Below are 23,130 nucleotides of genomic sequence, written 5' to 3' on the forward strand. Positions count from 1 at the left end.
TCTTTCTTACAAACCTGGGTCTGGTCCTTTGTATCAGGTCTCCGAGAGCCCACATGCAAACTACAGTTGGTAAGGACCAAGACATCCTCCTTCAAGTGGCAAGACGTATGGAGATGAATCTAGCAGCTTACAAGATCACCCCACATACGGATGTGCTGCATTCACAGTCACCTGAGTTACAGCCAGTCACCTGAAGAGTATCATCACGTCATCTCCAGCCCAGAAGTCATTCTACCTGTTTGCCATGAAGGAAGACAGCAGCCCCGGACATCTAAGGGACAGCAGCCCCGGACATCTAAGGGACAGCAGCCCTTTGAACACTACTCAGCCAGATTGAACACCTACCTAAAGCACCAGTTGAAGATCAGTGCCCGTATGACATCACTGCTCCCTGACAAAGTCACCAACTCCCGGTGTCCGGTCCTTAATCCTGCTAAACTTCTCCCTCTTCCAAGGGGGGAGGAGTGTCCCACCTCTGACACCTTGGTGGAAGAGGTAGTCGACTCTGGCATAGCTGAAACTCTGGATTCAATACAGTGACTGATACACCTTTGGACCCTGACTTAAACCCTTTGCGGATGGATCAAGATGTGCATCAAGAAGACTGTTCCACATGGGTATGGTGATGGTAGCAGAAGACGCTGTGCTGATAGAGCAGTCGCTACCTGCATGCCTGTCTGTGAAGAAGCAGATGTATGCGCAGAAGCATGCAAGATGGCAGCCAGCATCTACTCTGTATGGAAGACAAGAGACTATCACTGCCAATGGAACTGTACGCCGCCATGAGGCCATAGAAGAACGGATGGAAGCTTTGCTATTGCCAGACAGAGTCGCGGTGAGCAGGGTTGAGGCCTACATTGGAGGAGTCAAGGGAAGCAGTAAGAAGTGCCCTCGCTGACAGAACATCCGGAGAAGCCCCAAGACCACTTACCAAAGAAACAGTCAGTCAATCTGTGCTTTTTGAATGACCCCGATGTGAAGAAGAAAGGAAAGATGGAAAATCTTGAGAAAACATTGTCCTGACCCTACAAGAGCAAGTCTCAGAAGAAGAAGAGGACTGAGATAGGGTGCAGCTGTGGGCTCCCGGAGACCATAGAAAGTGGCTAGTGACCTGCTTTTACTGCCAGCCAAAGAGATATGGCAGGCCTTAGACACAGAACTGACTCTACACACCCCATACCAGCCACAGAATAGAGAGAAGGTTGGGAGGATGGGGCAGTGTAGAAGGAAAGGGCATGAGAGTTTTCCCCTTGAATTGTTCAGTGTCAGACACACCCCAGCAGGGACCACTAGGTTGAGACCCTATGAAATCCTGTTTAGAAGAACCCCCAGATACTTCAACTAAGCTTGTTGTTTGTTTAAACATTTGCCTAATACACGTTTGAGTTTTCTCCTCCAGATCCAACCAGATCTAGATTTTTTTCTCTTTTCTTTTTCTCTCACTCCTCTTTTCCTCTCTCTTTTTCTCTCTTTCTCTCTCTTCCTCTCTTCTCAATCTTTCTCTCTCTTTTCCTCTCTCTTCTCTCACTCTTTTTCTTCCGGACGAAGATCCATGCATTCCACAACAAAGAGATGTCGGACCTGAGACCAGGAGATGGCTGTCTTCCCTCTTCTACCCGATACTTTGTGCCAGGACGATGATATCTAAGCATGTGGACCAGAAGACGACTGTGCATCCCACCTTTGATGATGTCCCACCATTACCGCCTGAGGACTGAGGAGCATGAGACTTTGAGTGAAACCAACCCTGATAAATATGAGCTAATTAGAGGACTACTGCCACGTTCCCCCTTCCTGAATAACGTGTGCCAGCGGAACATAGCCATGAGGACAGTCTAGAGAATACGGTCAGGATCTGGCTTCCTATGCATAGTCTGTTGGGTGGGGAGATTCAGCCACAGTGGATGGGTTATCTCGTATGTGAGTGAGGTAACCATCGGCATTAGGACAGATCAATCGACTCGGGAAAAGTAAGGAAAGACTCCAAAGGGGGGACTGTTATGGACAAGATTCTGAACTATTATGAGTATATAGGAGTATATATGGAGATATCCATAAAAAAACAGGATTGAAGATGGTGTTTGAACTGTACCACACATATATCTCTTGGCATAAGACTCAGACAGACAGAGTCTTGTGACAAGTGAATCATGCTGACATTGCTTAATATAAAATGAGGAACCAAGCACATTACAGTAAATTGTATATCACAGAATAAGCTGTTCTACTTTATCCAATAGGAGACGTGTTACGTATTCTTGGCACCTAGCCAATAAGCCCGGTTAAATATTTGTACAACTTCCGGAATAAATCAGTCTTACTTTCTATTCATATCTGAGTACGTCTCTAGTGTGAGTGAAAGAGAGTGGTATGCATGCTACCACGAGTGACTCATAATTTGGACTGCAGACAGTTTAAGAAGGATGTATGACTGAATGGCATCAACCTAAATTAAGGCTTTATCAGGGGGGTGCACTAAAGATCCCCGTGCCTGCCATTACAATAACTCCTGTGAAAGCCAGCGTATAACTGCCATTCATACCAGACTGCTATTTACGCTATACACAGCAGTACTTATGCACTGCTATGTATAGCACAAGCAATATCGCAGCTTCAGGTCTCCTTAGGTGAATATTAAATACAATAAAAAAAGATTTTTTAAATATGACAAATATAAAAAGAGAATACCATTTCAAATTGCCCCTTTTGCACAATTAAAAATAAAACAAAAAAATATATATATACACTTTGGACTCTTACGAATGCAGCAATTCCAAATCTATCAAAGTATAAAAGAAATAAATCTGAAAGGTAAATAGCATAATAAAATATAAAAAAATAAAAAAAAAAGGCCAGGATTAGAATTTTATTAGCCCCTGCAACATTGAATTTTATTGCATTATGTTGCAATGAAAACATCGTATCTACCCCTATTATGTTGCAATGAAAACATCGTATCTACCCCTAAAATGTGTCAGTAAAAATATTAGCTCAGTGCACAAAATAATAAGCCATAACACAGCCCCATATACAAAAAGTTGAAAGGTCTCAGAAAATGGCATCGCAAGCATTTTTTTTTTTATTTTTTTTTTAGAAAATTCTCATTTTTTTTTCACCAATTAAATTTGAAGAAATAAAACAAATCTATATATATCTATATATATATATCTATATATATATATATATATATATCTATATATATATATCTATATATATATATATCTATATATATATATCTATATATATATATCTATATATATATATATATATATATATATATATATATATATATATATATATATATATATATATATATATATATATATATATATATTAAAAAAAAAAAAAAAACTATGCATGTTTGGTATCTGTGTAATGGTACTGACCTGGAGGTCAGCTTTACTGTATAGGGGACATGGTAAATACAGAATAAAAAAAAATCGTTCAATTGCTCTTTTACTTTGCAATTTCAACACAGCTGGATTTTTTCTGCTTTCTAATGCATCACATGATAAAATGAATGCGGTCATTCAACACCACAACTCATGCCTCAAAAATAAACCTTAGTGCTGTTTTTCACTGAAGAAATGCTTGAGAAACCATTTTTTCTTCACGGCATCTTCCTATTTACTATCTCTGCCTTCTTCTTGTGTAACGTTACAGGAGCCAGAGGAGGGCAGGGACAGACGGACTGAAGAGGTCATCCACGCCAACTGTGCACCGGGTGCCTGTGCTCTTCATTGTTGACGGAGTTAAAGGGAATATGTCCCCAGGATTTTGCTATCTAATCTGAGAACAGCACAATGTAGAGACAGAGACCATGATTCCAGTGCTGTGTCATTTACGGACCTTCTTGCTAAAGTTTTGATAAAAATCAAAGTTTAATCAGCAGGAGATTATCATTAGAGGACTAGTAAACCTGCTGCAATGTAGTCCTACATATTCATGACTTTTGTTTAACCCCGCCTCCACCACTGATTGGCAGCTCTCTGCCTATGCACACACAAAGCTGCCAATCAGTGGTGTAGGCGGGGTTATAAAGAGCTCAGAATTCAGAGAACTGGTGTTTTTTTAATTCAAAACTGCTAGAATCAGACCCAGTAAAAGCTTTTGTTAAAAGATGAGACTTTTTTTTAGGGGGTATTGGGGTAACTTCTAAGCACTTTTGATAATTATTTATATTCAGAAGAATAAATCACCGGTCTGGGGCTCAATAAATCCCACTGGCAATACAATATCCTGGGAGCTGAACACAACATACAGCACAACCTACGTTTTCCATAAGAAGTCGCAGCTTCTCGATGTCCTTGATCTGGTGCAGGTCTTTGAGCGTCAGTGACACGTCACAGTTGGCCTCGTACACAAGGGTCTCCAACGTGACCAAATCATCACAAAGCAGCTCCAAACCAGGAACATTCTTCTCTTTTCCCAGTCGTACCAAAGAGAGAGCACCGTCCACCTAAAATTCAGCAAAAGTCACGCCCGGTATATGAAGAACCTCATTCCATATAAATAAACAATACGACATGCACCTAAGAATTTCACTGAATTTTTGGGGACTACCCTTCCCTTTTTGTAATAAAAAGGACATTTACGGGCCGTTCTCTTTTGATATCAGTGTAAAATACTGAGCCTAATTGAAGGGAAAGCCCAATCTGCTACCATCACTAATTTTAGGGGCTGACCAAGTGGTTGTGGACGACCACAGGTAAGGTGGGTAAAAAAAACCCTAAATCTTGAAATCAGGGGTTCAGTGTTGATGTTATATATTGTGTAGATAGAAGTAGGCTATACGTGGCACATTGACCAACACCTGTCTCTGTCGGTCAGTGCCAATGCGTGGTTATACAGGAGCTGCCACACACAGTGTGCTGGGCCGTAACTGAAAAGGTCACGCCTCTGTGACTGAAGACGGAGGCTGCAGGGCTGAATAAAATTAATGTCCTCCCACTACCCGTGCAAGGAGTGCGATGGGTGAATAACTTTACAACGCTATTAACCTGCAGATTAACCACATAGATATGAGTTTTGGGAAATGACAGGTTCCCTTTCAAAACCTAAGAGGCTAATTCATCAAGACTGGCATTGTCACCATCAATGTTTTGCAGGAATCCTCCACAATGTCTGTAGCTACTAGCGAAAGGTTGCAGCTAGACAAGTCCCGGATGAGAGGTATGGGTCACCAAGGTTGCTAGCTTCGGTGAGGTAGGACATTGTGATGCAGGCTCCAACTCACATAGTGCTGAGTGTTTTTGTTTTCTTTTTGATTTTTTTTTTTTTTTAAAAGGAAGCACGTCACCAGGTTTTTCCATTATGAGCTGTGACCACCATCAGTATTCCAAAATACTGTATATAAGAGCCCAGAGCCGCTCTGTATAATGTAAAAAACACCTTTATAATAGTCACCTAGGGGGTGATCGGATCCAATGGGTGACGGTGCTTTCGGTCCGGCACCTCCTGCATCTTGTGCAATCGTCGTCCTCCTGCCCAGCCCCTTGTGGATGACACTTCCTGCATCATTCCCACAGAGGCCTCCATTGTGCTCCTGCGCATGCGCACTTTGATCTGTCTTGCTGAGGGCAGATAAAAGTACTGTAGTGCGCATGTGCGGGCGCTTTTTCACCTTTTCTTGCGCCATTACAGTACATTGCTCTGCCATCAGCCTGGCAGATCAAAGTGCGCATGCGCAGGAGCGCAATGGAGGCTTCTGTGCGAATGATGCAAAACGCATCATGCACACGGGGCTAGGCAGGAGGTTGGTGATCCCACAAGATGGAGGAAGCGCCGGACAGAGACCAGTGACACCCATCGGTCTGGACCTCCCCTTAGGTTAGTATTATAAAGGTGGTTTTTTTTACCTTATACAGAGCGGCCTGGGCTCTTATACACAGTATTCCTGAATCTTTTATATAAGGGCTCACTGGTGGTGGCTGCAGCTGATGACAGGTTCCCTTTAAGTGAGCCCGAATTTTGAGACCGCGTTTTAGGAACGCCCAAAAGAGCTGGGTGGGATACCTTTAATGAGGTCTGTTCGGAAGAGAAGACCTGTGTGATACTGTTGTAAGAGAAAGTCCAGAAAGTATGGTGCGAATGGTCAAGATCTGTAATGCTCTATGATCCAGAGAACTGTTAATCATTTTTACCTTTATGCCAAGGAGGACTTCATTTCTATGGACGTTAATAAATCTACCAGATTTGCCCCAGGTTACTCCGTGCCGGGGTAAGTAATCCCTTACACTAGGTTTCAGCAATGGAATCTCTTTACCTGTCTGGCGTAATCCTCCATCTCCTCTGCCCGGTGCCAGTACCAGTTCTTCACGATATCGATGGATAAAGAGTCGGTTCTGTACAGCAGGAGTTCTGCCTGTTCCTCGTACAGAAACTCCGCCAGATCCGGACTGCTGGGCTCCACCTGTAACCTGCGGATGAGGATGAAGGAGAGAACATGTCCCCTGTAAATCATAGCAACACAGAGCGGAAGCCTCCAATCCTCAAACTGGTGCAAACTAAACATTCCACTAGGATGGGGACATATTTAGCGATATTTTTTTATTATTTAAATTGCATTTATTTTGAGTGAAATAATATGTTTGCAATTGTGTTTAATTTAAAATTTTGCACAGTTTAGATTTTACAGGCATTTATTTTTCCTGTGCACATTGCTGGTTTCAAAATGAGTTAACTGATAATCCATCAGTGAGCTCGCTCTGATGGGAAGGTTTTTTAATTTTCTCTGATGTGGTCATTAATCGCAAAACAGCATGAAGTTGAGTTGAAATTTGAAATGGGACTAAATCAAGTAAGAACTCAGAAAAAGGCAGATAAAATAGTTAAAACTCTCCCATTAGAATGCATTAGATATACACTACTCATAGAAAGTTAGGTATATTTTTATTTTCGGGTGGAATTTCAGGATGATCCTAAAATGCCCTCTAAGCTTTTTTTTGGTGACCTTAAAGGGAACCAGTCACCAGATTTTTCCCTATGCAACTAAAACTACCACCTTCTGCAGCTCCTCGGCAGGATTCTATGAAGGTGCGCCTTGTATCTGGCCCCCTTTTCAGACCGCAAAAACAACTTTATAAATATTACCTTTTCGTATGTACATTTTTAGTAGGGCCTAAAGGGCGGGCTCTCTTTCTCCTTCGTTCCCCCCTCCTGCCGCTGTACGCTGTCCCCTGTGTTGATTTGAATTGATGACGACGGTCCAGTCATCCTCCACGCTGTGCCGAAGTATCGCGCATGCGCCATTATCGTAGGCCACTATCGTGGGCCTGTGCACAAACTATCCATCTCGCACGCGCCCAGGATGTATTTGCTCAGGCACGAGATTATGGGCGGCGCTGTGCATGACCTCACCAGCGTCATGCTAGTACCCGCCCATAATCTCATGCCTGAGCAAATACATCCCGGGCGCGCGCAAGATGGATAGTTTGTGCACAGGCCCGCAATAGTGGCCTACGATAACGGCGCATGCGCAAGATTTCGGCACAGCATGGAGGATGACGGGATCGTCGCCATCAATTCAAATCAACACAGGGAACGGCGTACAGCGGCAGGAGGGGGCAACGAAGGAGAAATAGCCCACCCTGTAGGCCCTACTAAAATAATTTACATACGAAAAGGTAATATTTATAAAGTTGTTTTTGCGGTCTGAAAAGGGGGCCAGATACAAGGCGCACCTTCATAGAATGCAGCCGAGGAGCTGCAGAAGGTGGTAGTTTTAGTTGCAAAGGGAAAAATCTGGTGACAGGTTCCCTTTAATGTGACCTTCTCTAATCTCTTGGATGCACATGTCCAACTGTTCAATGTTTCTGTACTTTTTGCACAACTTGCTGCTCTCCAACAAGGAGCTTGATGGCAAAATTCACAACAGGCGTTTGATTCAGGAATCGCCCAATAAATGTCTGAATTGGTAATAAACCGTACTCCTCATCATACTGTTCACATTTTGACATCATGAGACCGAGACAACACCTAACAATTGACCAACAGTACTTTACCATTATGAGACTTCACGCGAAATATTCTCAGACAGAAGTGTCCACTGAGCTTAGAGTGTCACCAGCAGGTTGTACAGAGACACAAAGAGACTTAAAGAGTCACAGAAAGGCAGAGAAGTGAATGAATTCGGCTACATCCCATCCTGATGAAGAATGCCACACAACTCCAGGCACATTTATGGGCAGTGAAGGGCACTCAAGAGTCACGTCAGACCAATAGAAACTGTTTACATCAGCGTGGTCTGTGTGCTAGACAACCTGCTAGGGTACCTGACCACACCACCAGGCACAGGTGTCCTCGTCTTGCTGAACGAGGGACCAGTGGGCCTCAGTGTTGTTCACTGATTAAAGTTGATTCACGTGGAGCAGAAATGATGGATACCAACAATGTTAGAAAAATCAAGGAGAGCACAATGCAGACACTGTTGTCACCAGATGAGCCTTTGGTGGTGGTGGTGTTATAGTAGGTGTGTCTAGTCAGTACAGAACTGCCCTACACTGTGTGATTGGTACAGTGATTAACCCGTACTACTGGAATAACATCATTGATCCAGTCATTTAGCTTCTGGCTGAACACCACCGGCCTAATGTTATCTTCATGGATGACAGTGTTCCAGCTCATCAAGGTCACATCATTAGAAAACGGCTGCTGGAGACTGGGGTACCTTAAATGGAGAGGCTGCCCTTTCTCCAGACCTGAATCCCATAGAAAACCTATAGGATCAACTGAGTTGCCGTGTAGAGGCTCGTAAATCTGTACCCTAGAGTCTCAATGACCTGGTGGCCGTCTTTCAAGAAGAGTGGGATGCCATGCTTCCGCAGACAATAACTCCATTTGTTCATAAGAAGCAAGAAGGAAACCTGACTGCATACAGCTGCTGTGCCGGAAAAGTTTATTCAAGGAATTTTTTCATCAGTGCAGGTAAAATCAGCGGGAGATGACCTGGATTAGAGCCCCTCCAGGAGTACGACGGCCGTTTCGCCTGCCAATCAAGCCACTGTTTAACACATTAAGAAAACGTGCCTGCCAGGCACCACTGTGCAAAGTTAAAAACAAAGTACAAAAAAGGACAAATTTGTGATATGGGCTTAGTGTAATAATATACAATTTTTTGGCAGACTAATTTTTCTGCTCCCATTTATAAAAACACTGCACGTTTTCTTAATGTGTTAAACAGTGATTATATTATTGTAAATCATTGTTTGGTGTTGATTCCTCTGTTTTTAACATGCGGTGAAGTGACCTGGGTGCACTCCCCTATTTAAGGAGTGTATGATCGCCCCCACATGTGGACCCGTAGAAGCCTGATTGTCAGGCGAAACGGCCGTCGTCCACCTGGAGGGGCTCGCATCCAGGTCATCTCCCGCTGATTTTACCTGCACTGATGGAAAAATTCCTTGAATAAACTTTTCCGGCACAGCAGCTGTATGCAGTCAGGTTTCCTTCTTGCTTCTTATGAACTACTGAGACTGACTCTCTTTCCTGACGTGCACGCTGCCTCCGGAGCCAACCAAGCGCTGCAACTCCTTCCCCTGCACGTGTGTGAAAATCATAAGGTAACCTAAAGGCTGGCGGTGCAGGACTTTTCCTTCACTTGTAGTAATAACTCTATTAGTGACCAGCAGGAGACGATGTTGCCAGCTGTAATTGATGCTCAAGGCCACATGACAAGTTATTGAGGCAGTGACATTTTTGCGGGTATACCCACCATTATTGTTTCAATAAATTGTTTGAGATGAGTATCACCATTTCATGCTTCTCCTTAAATGCCTTCTACTTTTATGATAAAATATTACTGTAGAGTGAACTTTTTATGTGTTCCGTAGATTTCACTACTTTTTTGGGAGTAGTGCAAGTCCTTTAAGAAATAAGATACTAGCCTGCATTAGACTCCAGAGCATTACTCACAGTTCTACCGTCCTCAATGGAAAGTGAACAAGCCGTCACCAGACCTCTAACATCGCAGCTCTGCTCCTACAATACAGTAGGGCAGTTTGTGTATGAAGATCTTACACCTCAAGATGATACACAAGGAGGCCTGTACCCCTGTAGTGGCCTCAATCAGGTGTACATAGGAGCTGCAAACACATAGCAGTAGGATTTCTTCAAGTCTATTTGCAAAGGTATACTGGAGAAAATAATCCAATCCATCGTCCTTCAAGACTTAGGATTTCTAATGTTATTTGCACCTTATATAAAATTATTTCACTCCATAAAAGGAACAACAAATTGAACACTAATCCTAGAAATAAATAGTAAAAGTACATTTGGTGGTAGAGTTTAGTCAATAAGTAAGGTTAAATGTTCTGTGTATGACGCGTCCTAGGTCATCCACACTAGCCGGCATTGAGGTCCTGCGCAGGCGCACTATGATCTGCACTGAGCAGGGCAGATCAAAGTATTGTAGTGCGCCTGCGGAGGACCTCAATGCCGGCTAGTGTGGATGACCTAGGACGCGTCATGCACCCAGGCTTCAGAAGGACAAAGATGGCCGAAAGGGGAGGTGCCAGTACTGGAGAACGAATACACCCATCCGACCAGTCTGCACCAAACATTATGTAAGTATTATAAAATGATTTTTACATTGTACACATCGGCCTGGGCTCTTATATACAGTACTAGCTGTACTACCCGGCTTCGCCCGGGTTAATAACTGTTGTTAACAAAATAAAATGTATTAACGCCCGGGTTAGTAACTGTCTCTGTTTCTCTCCCATTTTCTGTCTGTCTCCCCCTCTGTATATATCTCGCTGTCTCTCTCTCTCTCTCTTTGTCTGTCTGTCTCTGACTGTGTCTCTTTCTCCGTCTGTTTCAATCTGTCACTTTCCCTCTCTTTCCCTGTGTCTGTCTTTTTGTCTGTCTCTTTACCTTTGTCTGTCTCTTACCCTGTCTGTCTCTTTCCCTTTCTTTCCCTGTCTGTCTGTTTCCCTGTGTCTGTCTCTTTGTGTCTGTCTCTTTCCCTGTCAGTCTGTCTCTTTGTCTGTCTCTATGTGTCTGTCTCTTACCCTGTGTATGTCCGTTTCTTACCCTGTCTGTGTCTGACTCTTTCCCTGTCTGTGTCTGTCTCTTTCCCTGGCTGCATTGCGACACGCCAACATTTCATATAAGGACGTGGCTGCGCATTTTTCTGAAGTTCTGGCTGCACTGTGGCTCCCAGCTCCATTCGCTTTAATGGAGGCAGGTTTTTTGGTGAATAACTAAAGTGCGGGGTTAAAATTTCCCCTCAAAACATAGTCTATGACGCTCTCGGGGTCCAGAAGTGTGAGTGTGCAAAATTTTGTGGCTGTAGCTGCGACGGTGCAGATGCCAATCCTGGACATACACACACACACACACACATTCAGCTTTATATATTAGATGTTAGAATGCTGCATATAAGAGCCCACTAGTGGTGGTTGCAGCTTTTAGTCACCACATCTGATGACAGTTTCCCTTTAATATGAATATAAAAACTTTGATTTAAACAATAGCCTATTTTTTTTATTTTAATTCACCTTTAGCAACTACAGACAAATCCATATTTATTCCAGATGCACAATATGGCTTTACTCCAGACGTCGTCATATATATAAAAAAATATATATACATAGGAGCTGGAGACTGTGCATTTCAGTCAAGCTGGATTGGAAGCTGCAAATGAATTTTCTGAGCTGGCCTAATACACCCCCAGACTAATTCCAAGAGGGATCCCGGTGAGCTTCAATTTCAGAATGAGAGTGGCTGGAATAAAGAGTGCGCGGCGCAGAATCCCATAAGCCAAGGTTCTATTTTAAGGTGTCGTTGCCCTTGTGCTCTCTTCCCATAAATCCTTTGTCCTCGCAGGAAGCCGAGGTGTCTGATCATTTTTATTCCATCTGTGTAGCCTGATATTATTCGCACAGAAGTGGGAGCGCGCGGCTGCCGGCCAAGTCCTCAAGGCTGTGTATGTATTAATGATTACAGAATGTAGTATGGATTTTTAGCACAGACATCCTGGAGAAAATACCATTCCTTTCTGGCTCCTGATACCCCCGGAAAAAATGCACATTTGGGGGTTTTGTTCCATGTAAGGTGCTTTTGTGGAAAACAAAAATGGAGCATGGCAAACAACCCTCTATAAGTCACAAAGGAAGTGGCCGGTAATAGCCAGGCACCATTGTCTAGTTCATTCTCCACTTCAGAAATGATGAATAATTGCTCCTCACCCATGAAAGAGGAGGTTAAGGTAACGGTAACAAGAATGGGGGCAGCCTCAAAAGCAGGGCCGGCGTCAGCACCCAGAAAACCTGGTCAAATGTCGGGGCCCTGGGCTGCCGGGAGGCACACTCGCTGTGGCAGGAGTGGCGTACGCTACTCAGGGGGGCCCGGTGCCGATGCTGTCACCGCCCCCTCCCCCCGCCGAGGATTGCGCTTTTAATTGCATCGGCATCGCAGGTGACGGTACAATTGAAAGCGATTATGAGAGAGTGAGCGGCGCGCTTCCTCTCTCATCATTCTCCCCACTGTTTCTGGAGTGTCGGCGCTCTGACAGCTCTGCAGCGGAGCGCAGTGACGTCACCACCACGCGCCTGCTGAGAGGTCAGAGTGCGCGACAGCAGTAGACGCGCCGAAGAGACCAGAGCAGTGGGGGAACGAGGAGAAGCGAGTATGTACTAGTCACTGTGGCCAGACGACCATGGGGCTGTACACTACATGAAGGTGCCTAATGCTATTTGGGTCGGTACTGTGCTATATACGGGCTGTATACTACATGAAGGTGCCTAATGCTATTTGGGTCGGTACTGTGCTATATACGGGCTGTATACTACATGAAGGTGCCTAATGCTATCTGGGTCTGTACTGTGCTATATGGGGCTGTGTACTACATGAAGGTGACTAATACTATCTGGGGCTGTACTGTGCTATATGTATACTACATGAGGGTGCCTAATGCTATATGGGTCTGCATTGTGCTATATGCGGTCTGTATACTACATGAGGTTGCCTAATGCTATCTGGGTCTGCACTGTGTAATATACAGGCTATATACTACATGAGGGTGCCTAATGGTATCTTGGTCTGCAGTGTGCTACATGCTGGCTGTATACTACATGAAGGTGCCATATGGGGACTGCATAGTGCCATATTGCCATATGGGGGATGCATAATGCCATATGGGAGCTGCATAATGCCATATGGGGGCTGCATAGTGCAATATGGGGGTTGCATAATGCTACATGGGGGCTACAAAATACTATATGGAGGACAATGGGGGGCTTCATAACACTATATGGAGGAATATGGGGGCTGCATACTACTACTGTATAACCCCAGAGTTGTATGTCCCCTCCACCCCAGTGCTGTATACCCCCAGAGCTGCATGTAACCCCCCACCTCAGAGCTTTTTGTCCCCCCACCGCAGAGCCACTGCCCCCCTCTACAGCTGTATGCCCCACATTGCTGTATACCCCTTTCCTCAGTAATATGTATGCCCCCCAGTAATGTGTATGTCCCCAGCCTCTCTTGTGATGTATATACAGCAGTGTCAGTGTGCTCTATGTGCGGCCACATCTGTTAGTGACGACCAACAATCAGCGTGCACAGACACATGCCCAGGAGGAGCTGGATGGAGAAAAGTGGGGAGGTTAATGAGGCTGTTGCCGGCTTGCCAATATTAGAAATATCTCTAATGTGTGTGTGTGCAAGTATGATCTGTATCTATGTATGTCAGTATTTATGACTGTGTCTAGATTTATGTCTATTTATGTGTTTTTGTGAATTTCTCTTTAAATATATATGTGTACGTATCTGTGCATGTCTATGTGTGGATGGGGCCCACTGAGACTCTCTTGCCCATGGCCCACAAAAACCTGGAGCCGGCCCTGCTCAGAGGGCACAGAAGTAGTCACAGGTACAGACTGGAGAAGCTGCAGTGCTCAATCAACACAGCAGACCCTTCATCCCAAGACAAGAGGGGGTCTTATAGAATAAAGCCCGACTATCCCAGCAGTGGTCAATTTGTGGGGTCAGACTGCAGTGACCTCCACTATTCCTATATATGGGGCTCTGCAACGCACGGTCAGTGCAGAGCAGTGGCAGGTTCTGCACCCCACCATCGCCAGCTGCTCTACAGACAAACAATGTATGGATGCAGCTCAATCCTAACACAACCCTTCCAAAATCAGTGGGGTCCCAATGGACCACCAGAGATGAGCAAGAAGTAATACATTCTGCCCATTAAAAGAACCTCTTACTAAGCTCTAATCCACAACCTTGTCTACAGTGACCAATGTCACCAACAAAATTGTGAGTGCAGCTCTGGAGTATAATACAGGGTGTAACTCAGGATCAGTAATGTAATGAATGTACATAGTGACTACACTAGCAGAACAGCGAGTGCAGCTCTGGAGTATAATACATGCTGTAACTAAGGATCAGTTTAAGATCAGTAATGTAATATGTACACAATGACTCTACCAGCAGAATAGTGAGTGCAGCTCTAGAGTATAATACAGGCTGTAGCTCAGGATCAGGAATGTAATGTATGTAGACAGCGACTGCATCAGCAGAATAGTGAGTGCAGCTCTGCAGTATAATACAGGATGTAACTCAGGATCAGCGCAGGAGCAGGAATGTAATGTATGTACACAGTGACTGCACCAGCAGAATAGTGAGTGCAGCTCTGGTGTATAATACAGGAAGTAACTCAGGATCAGCGCAGGATCAGGAATGTAATGTATGTACACAGTGACTGCACCAGCAGAATAGTGAGTGCAGCTCTGGTGTATAATACAGGAAGTAACTCAGGATCAGCGCAGGATCAGAAATGTAATGTATGTACACAGTGACTGCACCAGCAGATTAGTGAGTGCAGCTCTGGTGTATAAAACAGGAAGTAACTCAGGATCAGCGCAAGATCAGGAATGTAATGTATGTACACAGTGATTGCACCAGCAGATTAGTGAGTGCAGCTCGAGTATAATAAAGGAGGTAACTCAGGATCAGCGCAGGATCAGGAATGTAATGTATGTACACAGCGACTGCACCAGCAGAATAGTGAGTGCAGCTCTAGAGTATAATACAGGATGTAACTCAGGATCATTACAGGATAAATAATTTAAGTACACAGTGACTGCATCAGCAGAATAGGGAGTTAAGCTCTGGCGTATAATACAGGTTGTAACTCAGAATCCGGAATGTAATGTATGTAGACAGTCACTCTACCAGCAGAATAGTGAGTGCAGCTCTGCAGTATAATACAGGCTGTAACTCAGGATCAGTAATATAATGTATGTACACAGTGACTCCACCAGCAGAATAGTGAGTGCAGCTCTGGTGTATAATACAGGAGGTAACTCAGGATCAGTACAGGTTAAGTAATGTAATATACGTATGTACTCAGTGACTCCACCAGCAGAATAGTGAATACAGCTCTGGAGTATAATAGAGGTGGTAAATCAGGATCATTCCTGAAATGTATGTAGACCGTGACTAATATACTATTACCCCAGACTTACGATATTAACGCGGTCTCAGGTGACAGCAGTTCTAGCTCCAATTTTGTGCTCGACACGGAAGAGTGTTCTATGCCATCTTGCGGTAGTCAAGGGGCTGGATTAATTCCTTATTTCAGTAGCCAGCCCCCTTCTCTGGCCTTCGCATTTTTGGTGCAGATTTGATGCAACAATTTCATTGGCTTTTAGTGTGGAAAACTTGTACATCACACGCAAAAAGTGAGTTCATCTGCATTTATAAACAATAAGCAAAGAAGGGGTTTGGCTTAGCTACTGAAAGAAGCAACTCACCCAGCCCCCTTCACGTAGCTCTGATTGCATAAGAAAATCCGTGCCGAAAAGAAGGCCAAAAAGTAGAGGTGCCCGTATGATCTGATAAAGGGAAACGGACGCTGCTTTTTTATCGTTTCAGTAAGCTCCATATAGTGGTTATAGGAAAACATCTCTATTGGACTATCCCTTTAAGTCAGCATTTGATATAAATAAACCAAGATTTGGGGGAAGGAGCCTCTTGACCTGGTCCTGCTGTACGGAGCGGGCACTGCTGTGTTCCCTTGCCCGCTCCTCATCAGGTGGATTTTGTTTGTGCGGACACTCCTGCATCCATGATTGAAGAGTGATTGAATGGCTTTTAATAAAAGCGTTTTGTATTCATCCCCCTGAAGCGGTGCGCTCCTCTACTTATTTAATCGAGAGCCTGGCTTAGCGCTCCAAAAGAAAGGAAAGCAATTTAGTGCTGTAAAAGTAACAAAGGGCGATGGCGGAAGGGATGGGATTTGCCGAGGAGGCCCCTATTCTTAATGCTTGCTAATGTTCCGCTCTTTTCTTTGATGTGTCTCGCTCTTTCTATTAAAATGTATTAACATATTGAGTGGAAAACATAAAAACAGTCATTTAAATATGTATGAGCGCGCATCTGATGTGCTCCTTTCAATTACGCCCCGCGCTGGACTTACTTGCACCGCGGCTCCTCGCACCAGTCTTTCTCGCGGTGATCCTGCTCGTTCCAGGCGACAATCTTCAACTCGCCAGCTTCAAAGCTACGAAGGAAATGTAAACAAAGATAAGAAACACAATGGAAGAAAAAAAAACAAGAAAAGAATTAATGCCGGCCATAGACACAGATAATTCATTTCCCATTTTGGGCCTAATGATCCGATACTTTCGCTTACCAGACCGATCAATGAGTGACATAAAAACATCCACCTGTACCTAGGAATTATCATAAAAAGTTACTGGACAACTTTAAACTTTAAAGTTCTTCCAACTTTAAAGGGGTTCTCCACTTCGATCAAACCCGACGTATTAGAAGAGCCCTTGATAATAAGTATCACAAGGTGTCAATCACCTCATGTATCTGCAGCGCCACCGCAGGAGAAATTAAGTATTACATAGATCCTATTGCATGTGGTAATGAATCGTGATCATGCAGGATTATCCAAGACTCTACTCTCTGCCACCCCTCCGTCATTGAAATCAATGTACAACCAACTGTAAAACCAGGGCTGCCAGTATGTTATGTGCCTCCTAACGGTCCGTTCCATTCACCCATGCAGCCCGGCATAGCATAAAAATTATCTTTATACACCGCTCCCACTGTATGGCAATCAGTGCCGAGAGGTCCAATAGGCGTGGTAACACAGTGCACGGTGTGGTGAGTGAGAGTGAGAGAGTGTGTGTGTGTGTGTTTGTGTGTGTGTGTGTGTGCGCGAGAGAGAGAGCGCGAGAGAGAGAGCGCGAGAGAGAGAGAGCGCGAGAGAGCGAGAGTGAGTGTGTGTGTGTGTGTGTAAGTGTGAGAGAGAGAGAGAGAGTGTGAGTGTGTGTGTGTGTGTGTGTGTGTGTGTGCGTGCGTGCGTGCGCGCGGTGTTAGGGCTAAAAGCTAACTGGAGAATTCTGTACTTGTGTTTGTTGTCTGAAGAAAAGAGTGCATTGCTGGACTCAGCCTGCCGCCCAGTGGTTGATCTGCTTCACTCAGCCGTCACAGACCCGAGACTGCCCTGGCAGTATCACCTGGCGGCTACCTGCGGCCCAAGTCTATTCATTTGTTGTTGCTGGCTTTTTTCACCTTCTGACTAAGTCTATTCACACCCTCAGTGGCTCCAGCGAAGTACCATGTGGCTGATTAGTTACGCCTTTCCTGAAACAGGGTAAACCCTGGCTCTATGGCGCTACGCGAATATATATATTATATAAACGCTTGCAACAGAGAATGTTTTTCTGTTTATACAAGTGTGAAAAATAAGAGAATTTTGGACTGCGACTGTGTGCGTGCCTCTTTACCGCGTGCGTGCCTCTTTACTGCGTCCATGCCTTTGCCTACCAGAGCCAATTCCCTACATTATGTAAGGGTCAGCCTCAAGTTTGCTAACCCAGCCCATGGATTAAAGGCCGAGGGGCCGGGTTAGCGAGCTCATAGCAGCCGCGGAGGTTGGCCTGTACACGTCCTTAGGACTACTTGGAGCAGACGGCCATCCAGAGAGCAGCGCACAAATATATTTAGCGGTATGCTAGTCTGCCGGGACGCATAGGACGGCTCTTTAAATTACTAATTAGGAAGGACGTAACACGCAGGCAGCAGTTAAATAATGGGAAATCTGATGACTGGATCCTTTTATATAGATAATTTTCTATAAGAAAAAAAAAAGCATTGGACAAAAACGTAGAGACATGAAAGCATGGCCTCGTAGAGCTCCAATTCACAGGTGTAAATCTTGCATTAGTGCCCCGTTTTTGCCTCTCGTACCCCTATAGAGTGGTCATATATTTATGATTTGTTCACCTGTATCAAGACAATATTATAATAATATATAATATTTATTCATTTATATAGCTCTATTAATTCCACAGCACTTTACATACATTGACAACACTGTCCCCATTGGGGCTCACAATCTAGAGTTCCTATCTGTATGTCTTTTGAGTGTGGGAGGAAACCAGAGAACCTGGAGGAAACCCACGCAAACACGGGGAGAACATACAAACTCCTTGCAGATGTTGTCCTTGGTGGGATTTGAACCCAGGACCCCAGCACTGCAATGCTGCAGTGCTAACCACTGAGCCACCGTGCCGCCCATTACTGACCCTGTGGATGAAAACAAGAATGGACAGCATCCAGAGATCTTTACGATGGTAAGGAACTGAATTGCAAAGAGTATTAAAAAGTTTCAGAACATTCTCAGGTTGTGTCCATGACTGGTGGATAACTATATTTACCCCTTAAATATACAGCATATATTAACAGACAGCGAGATAAGTGGTTGTGCACAGTCCAATGCCCCTTATCTAAAAGGGGAAAACAGGATCAGATGGTGATAACGGAACCTAGAAGATCCCCTTGTCATGATGTGATTGTAGGATAGCGATGGACAGGGGCTCCTATGCTGTCCCTTACACTAGGGGTCCATAGGCTATCCCTAACCTCAGAGTTACCCCTAATGGTGGGCATGCCTGAATCTCGTGCCTGGCTATACTCCTGACCAGAACTAATCTGATTTCCCCCTCCCACCAGGGAAGGAAGGAAAAGGATTGAGATGAAAACCAAAGACAAAAACAGACAGGGGAAAACCAAAACTGACACCTTGCAAACTTACAGGAACAAGCAATGAGATACTCAAGAGAAAAGAAAGAGCAAAAAGGTAGCAACAACAAGACAGCAAGGGTCAACTCCACACCGCACACAACAAAAAGTGCTACAACCACCAGTTAAGCGGGCTTTACACGCTACGATATCACTAGCAATTGCTAGCGATATCATACGCAAAAGCACCCGCCCCCGTCGTGCATGCGATTTTGTGTGTTCGCTGCCGCAGCGAACATTATCGCTACGGCAGTGTCACACGCACTTACCTGGCCGGCGTCGTCGCTGTGACTGCCGAACAATCCCTCCCTCAAGGGGGAGGGACGTCACCGCGACGTCACTAAGCAGCCGGCCAATCAAAGCAGAGGGGCGGAGATTAGCGGGACGTAACATCCCGCCCACCTCCTTCCTCTCGCATTGCGGCCCGCGGCAGGTAAGGAGACGTTCCTCGCTCCTGCGGTGTCACACACAGCGATATGTGATGCCGCAGGAGCGACGAACCACATCGATAATCAACCATTACCGATTTTTGGTTTTGGGACGACCTCTCCATGGTGAACGATTTTCACCATTTTTGAGGTCGCTTAAGGACGCTGGTGTCACACGCTGCGATATCGTTAATGACGCCGGATGTGCGTCACTAACAACGTGACCCCGACGATAAAAATTTAACGATATCGCAGCGTGTAAAGCCCCCTTTAGTCTCGATCACAACACCTCATCAGACCAACTTAAATAAACTATAGCTGGCATAGAAGGAAGGAAGGATCTAGCCAGCATATATAGGACAGGAGAAGATCGAATTGGTTATCCCCACAACATGTGATCAAAGGAGACTAACAAGCAGACCAGAAGAGATTAACTCTTGTTAGCCTGATTATGAACCAATAATGTGTTGGTTAACGCTAGAGTCATCCTGCGCTGATCACAGACATCAGAGAAGTTATCAGGTGGAGTGTCAAAAACTGTAGTCTGAACAGATCCGGACGCCGCTATAACCGTAGGCGAGGTTTGTAAAAATCTCTGTGTGACACCTCCTTTTTTGTAATGGCGGCAATAAGCAGAGGGTCTGGGAGACCCCAATGACGTTCCACTGTTGGCGGGGACCTGTAGGAAATCACATGCTAACAACTGTGGGATCTAGCAAGAATCCATCGAGAAGCAGATCCTTTCGCATTGCCATAAATCTGTTTACTATGGCACCGATACGACTGTACAAATTACCACCTATTTCTATTTACAGCTCTGAGCGTTAAATGCTGCATTTTCCGGGACGTAACATTTACTACAGACGTAATGCTCTTTTAAAAGCCGCTCGTGTCCAGGACCTTTCCCCCTCATTCGGAAAATAATTGTTTTTCACGTGTGCAATTAACATTTTCCTCACTTGACACTGCGGCAGTGTTAAATCTCGCTGCTGACACAGAATTTTACAGTACAGTGAATGTGAAAGAACATTTCGATAAACCTAAAATAATCCAGTGACCTTTAAATCGCATTACTGCGCTTTCCTCCCAGCCGCTCGCAGCTTCAGCACCGCGCTTCCGTACTTACAGGTGCAGCAGCCTTGACTGCGCCATTCAGTAACCAACGCCGGCTGGAGACGGGGAAGAGGTGGACGTGGACTCAAAGAGTAAAAAATAGTAAAACACCCGGATATTCCTATTACAATGATTTGTTTAAGGTCTTCCTCCAATTCCTGAAGGTTTACTTTAAAGGGGACTGCTGCGCATTCATTAGAATGTTATCACGCCCACAGGGACATACTAACATGCTAATGGAGCCGACTAGCCAGGGAAGCAACGCCCTTGGGACTAGTCCCCTTGCTCATTAACATACGATAAACGATCTTTAGAAATTCTCTTTCTAAAGATCTCTTTATCTATGCTAGTGTATACAGGGATTAGCAGTATACACCCAGAACTGCTCGTGGTTCTGAGTGCATATTGGACCTGACAGGTTCTCTTTAAGATGGCTGTTGGCTGAATGATTAGCGGAAGTGTTGTTCGGCAGATAACCATCCAACGTGTACGGAGGGGGAACTTTAGAGCGAAAACGTTGTTATATCCCAACCATCTGACGAGTATCACAAGCTTAATTTGCTCAATAATGCTTTACTTCCCGATTTATCATATGCCGGTTGCCAATGTGCAACTGTATACAGCAATTACCATCCGGAGCTGCGATGAGCAAGAAGAAAAAAAAAATTTGACACCAGCAATTAGTCTGTTTTTTGACAGTTTCCACCTATAATGCACAATATTTTTATCCGGTACAAGTAAAAAAATAAAAGTATATGTATAAATAAATACATAAAACAGGGTCTGGAGGGAAAACCGTTTATCAGATTAATTTGTGCGTACACCCTCGCCCTACAAGGTACGGCTAACGAATACCTCCTACCGAAGCCAAAACTCTAATATACGAGAGTGTGAGTGTGTGTGTCCGGGATTGGCATCTGCACTGTCGCAGCTACAGCCACAAAATTTTGCACACTCGCACTTCTGGACCCCGAAAGCATCATAGGCTATGTTTTGAGGGGAAATTTTAACCCAGCGCTTTACAGTTAGTCACCAAAAAAACCTGCCTCCATTAAAGCGAATGGAGCTGGGAGCCACAGTGCAGCCGTAACTTCAGAAGAATGCACAGCCACGCTCTTATAGGGAATGTTGGCGTGTCACAATGCAGCCAGGGAAAGAGGGTAAGAAACAGACAAAGACAGGGTACGAGACAGACACAGACAAAGAGACACACTGACAGGTTAAGAGACAGACAGAGAGGGAAAGAGGGATAGAGAAAGGGAGGGAAAGGGAGGGAAAGGGAGGGAAAGGGAGGGAAAGGGAGGGAAAGGGAGGGAAAGGGAGGGAAAGGGAGGGAAAGGGAGGGAAAGGGAGGGGGAAAGGGGGGGAAAGGGGGGGAAAGGGGGGAAAGAGGGGGAAAGAGGGGGAAAGAGGGGGAAAGAGGGGGAAAGAGGGGGAAAGAGAGGGAAAGAGAGGGAAAGAGAGGGAAAGAGAGGGAAAGAGAGGGAAAGAGGGAAAGAGATAGACAGGGAAAGTGACAGATAGACAGACAGAAAAACAGATTGAGACAGATGGAGAAAGAGACAGAGACAGTCAGAGACGCAGATAGGGACAGAGACAGGCAGACAAAGAAGGAGGAGACAGCCAGAGAGATAGACAAAGATAGATGGGGAAAGAGACAGACCTTGATAGAGACAGACGAGGAAAGAGACAGAAAAATAGAGACAGACAAGGAAAGAGACAGACAGACAGGGAAAGAGTCAGACAGGAAAAGACACAGACAAAGAGACTGGGAGACAGTCGGAGAAAGAGACAGACCTGGGAAAGAGACAGAAGGGGAAAGAAACAGAGATAGAGAGAGACAAAGAAAGAGACAGACAGAGACAGGCAGACGGGGAAAGAGACAGACAGACAAAGAGATAGAGAGAGAGACAGAGATATATACAGAGGGGGAGACAGGCATTATAATTACATTTCTATCTATTTGTTTTGTGGTTTTTGTGTTCAGAATACATTTTTGTTAATACATTCTATTTTGTTAAGAGCAGATATTAACCCGGGCGAAGCCGGGTAGTACAGCTAGTAAAAAATAAAATAGATTTTTAGATGACATTATGAGGCTTTTCCTGCCTCTGTAAAACTTGTTTTTTTTTTTATTTATATAAACAACAATAAAACACCACAAAAATAACCAAAACACCACCAACAACAATACACTTGTTCAACATTTCTTACGCAGCTTTGTCTCGCCGTGAATAAATACAGAGGCGTAACAGAAAACAGCCCAGAGGCGTCTCCGGGTGCCACCGCGGAGGGGCGCGCACACCAGCTTTACATTTTGATTATGGGATCTAATCAGCTTTTTGATTTTTTGAGGTTAAGGGGCTTATCTTGTTAACTCCCTCTAGAGAAGCCAGTTGGTCGGATTTCTTTTTGCTCTAATAGCTTTCTCCCGCGTCGCTTTGGAGAGCGGACACAGACCGCAGAATAACAACATCAGATTTTTTTTATGGGAAAATAAATAAAAACATGAAATGTGGAGGGAGCGCGTTTCTGA

At 44.7% G+C, this 23,130-nt stretch overlaps 1 protein-coding gene across 1 annotated transcript in view; it reads right to left on the reverse strand.

Moving 5' to 3' along the window:
• NBAS (NBAS subunit of NRZ tethering complex) overlaps window positions 1-23,130 on the reverse strand; it is a 1,027,824-nt gene that overhangs the window by 695,496 nt on the left and 309,198 nt on the right. Inside the window, 3 exon segments of the mRNA XM_075341124.1 lie at window positions 4,274-4,459; window positions 6,266-6,419; window positions 16,433-16,516. Coding sequence (XP_075197239.1) covers window positions 4,274-4,459; window positions 6,266-6,419; window positions 16,433-16,516 — 424 coding nt within the window.

This window comes from Anomaloglossus baeobatrachus, chromosome 3 (genome assembly GCF_048569485.1).
Source record: "Anomaloglossus baeobatrachus isolate aAnoBae1 chromosome 3, aAnoBae1.hap1, whole genome shotgun sequence".
NCBI classification, from domain to species: domain Eukaryota; kingdom Metazoa; phylum Chordata; class Amphibia; order Anura; family Aromobatidae; genus Anomaloglossus; species Anomaloglossus baeobatrachus.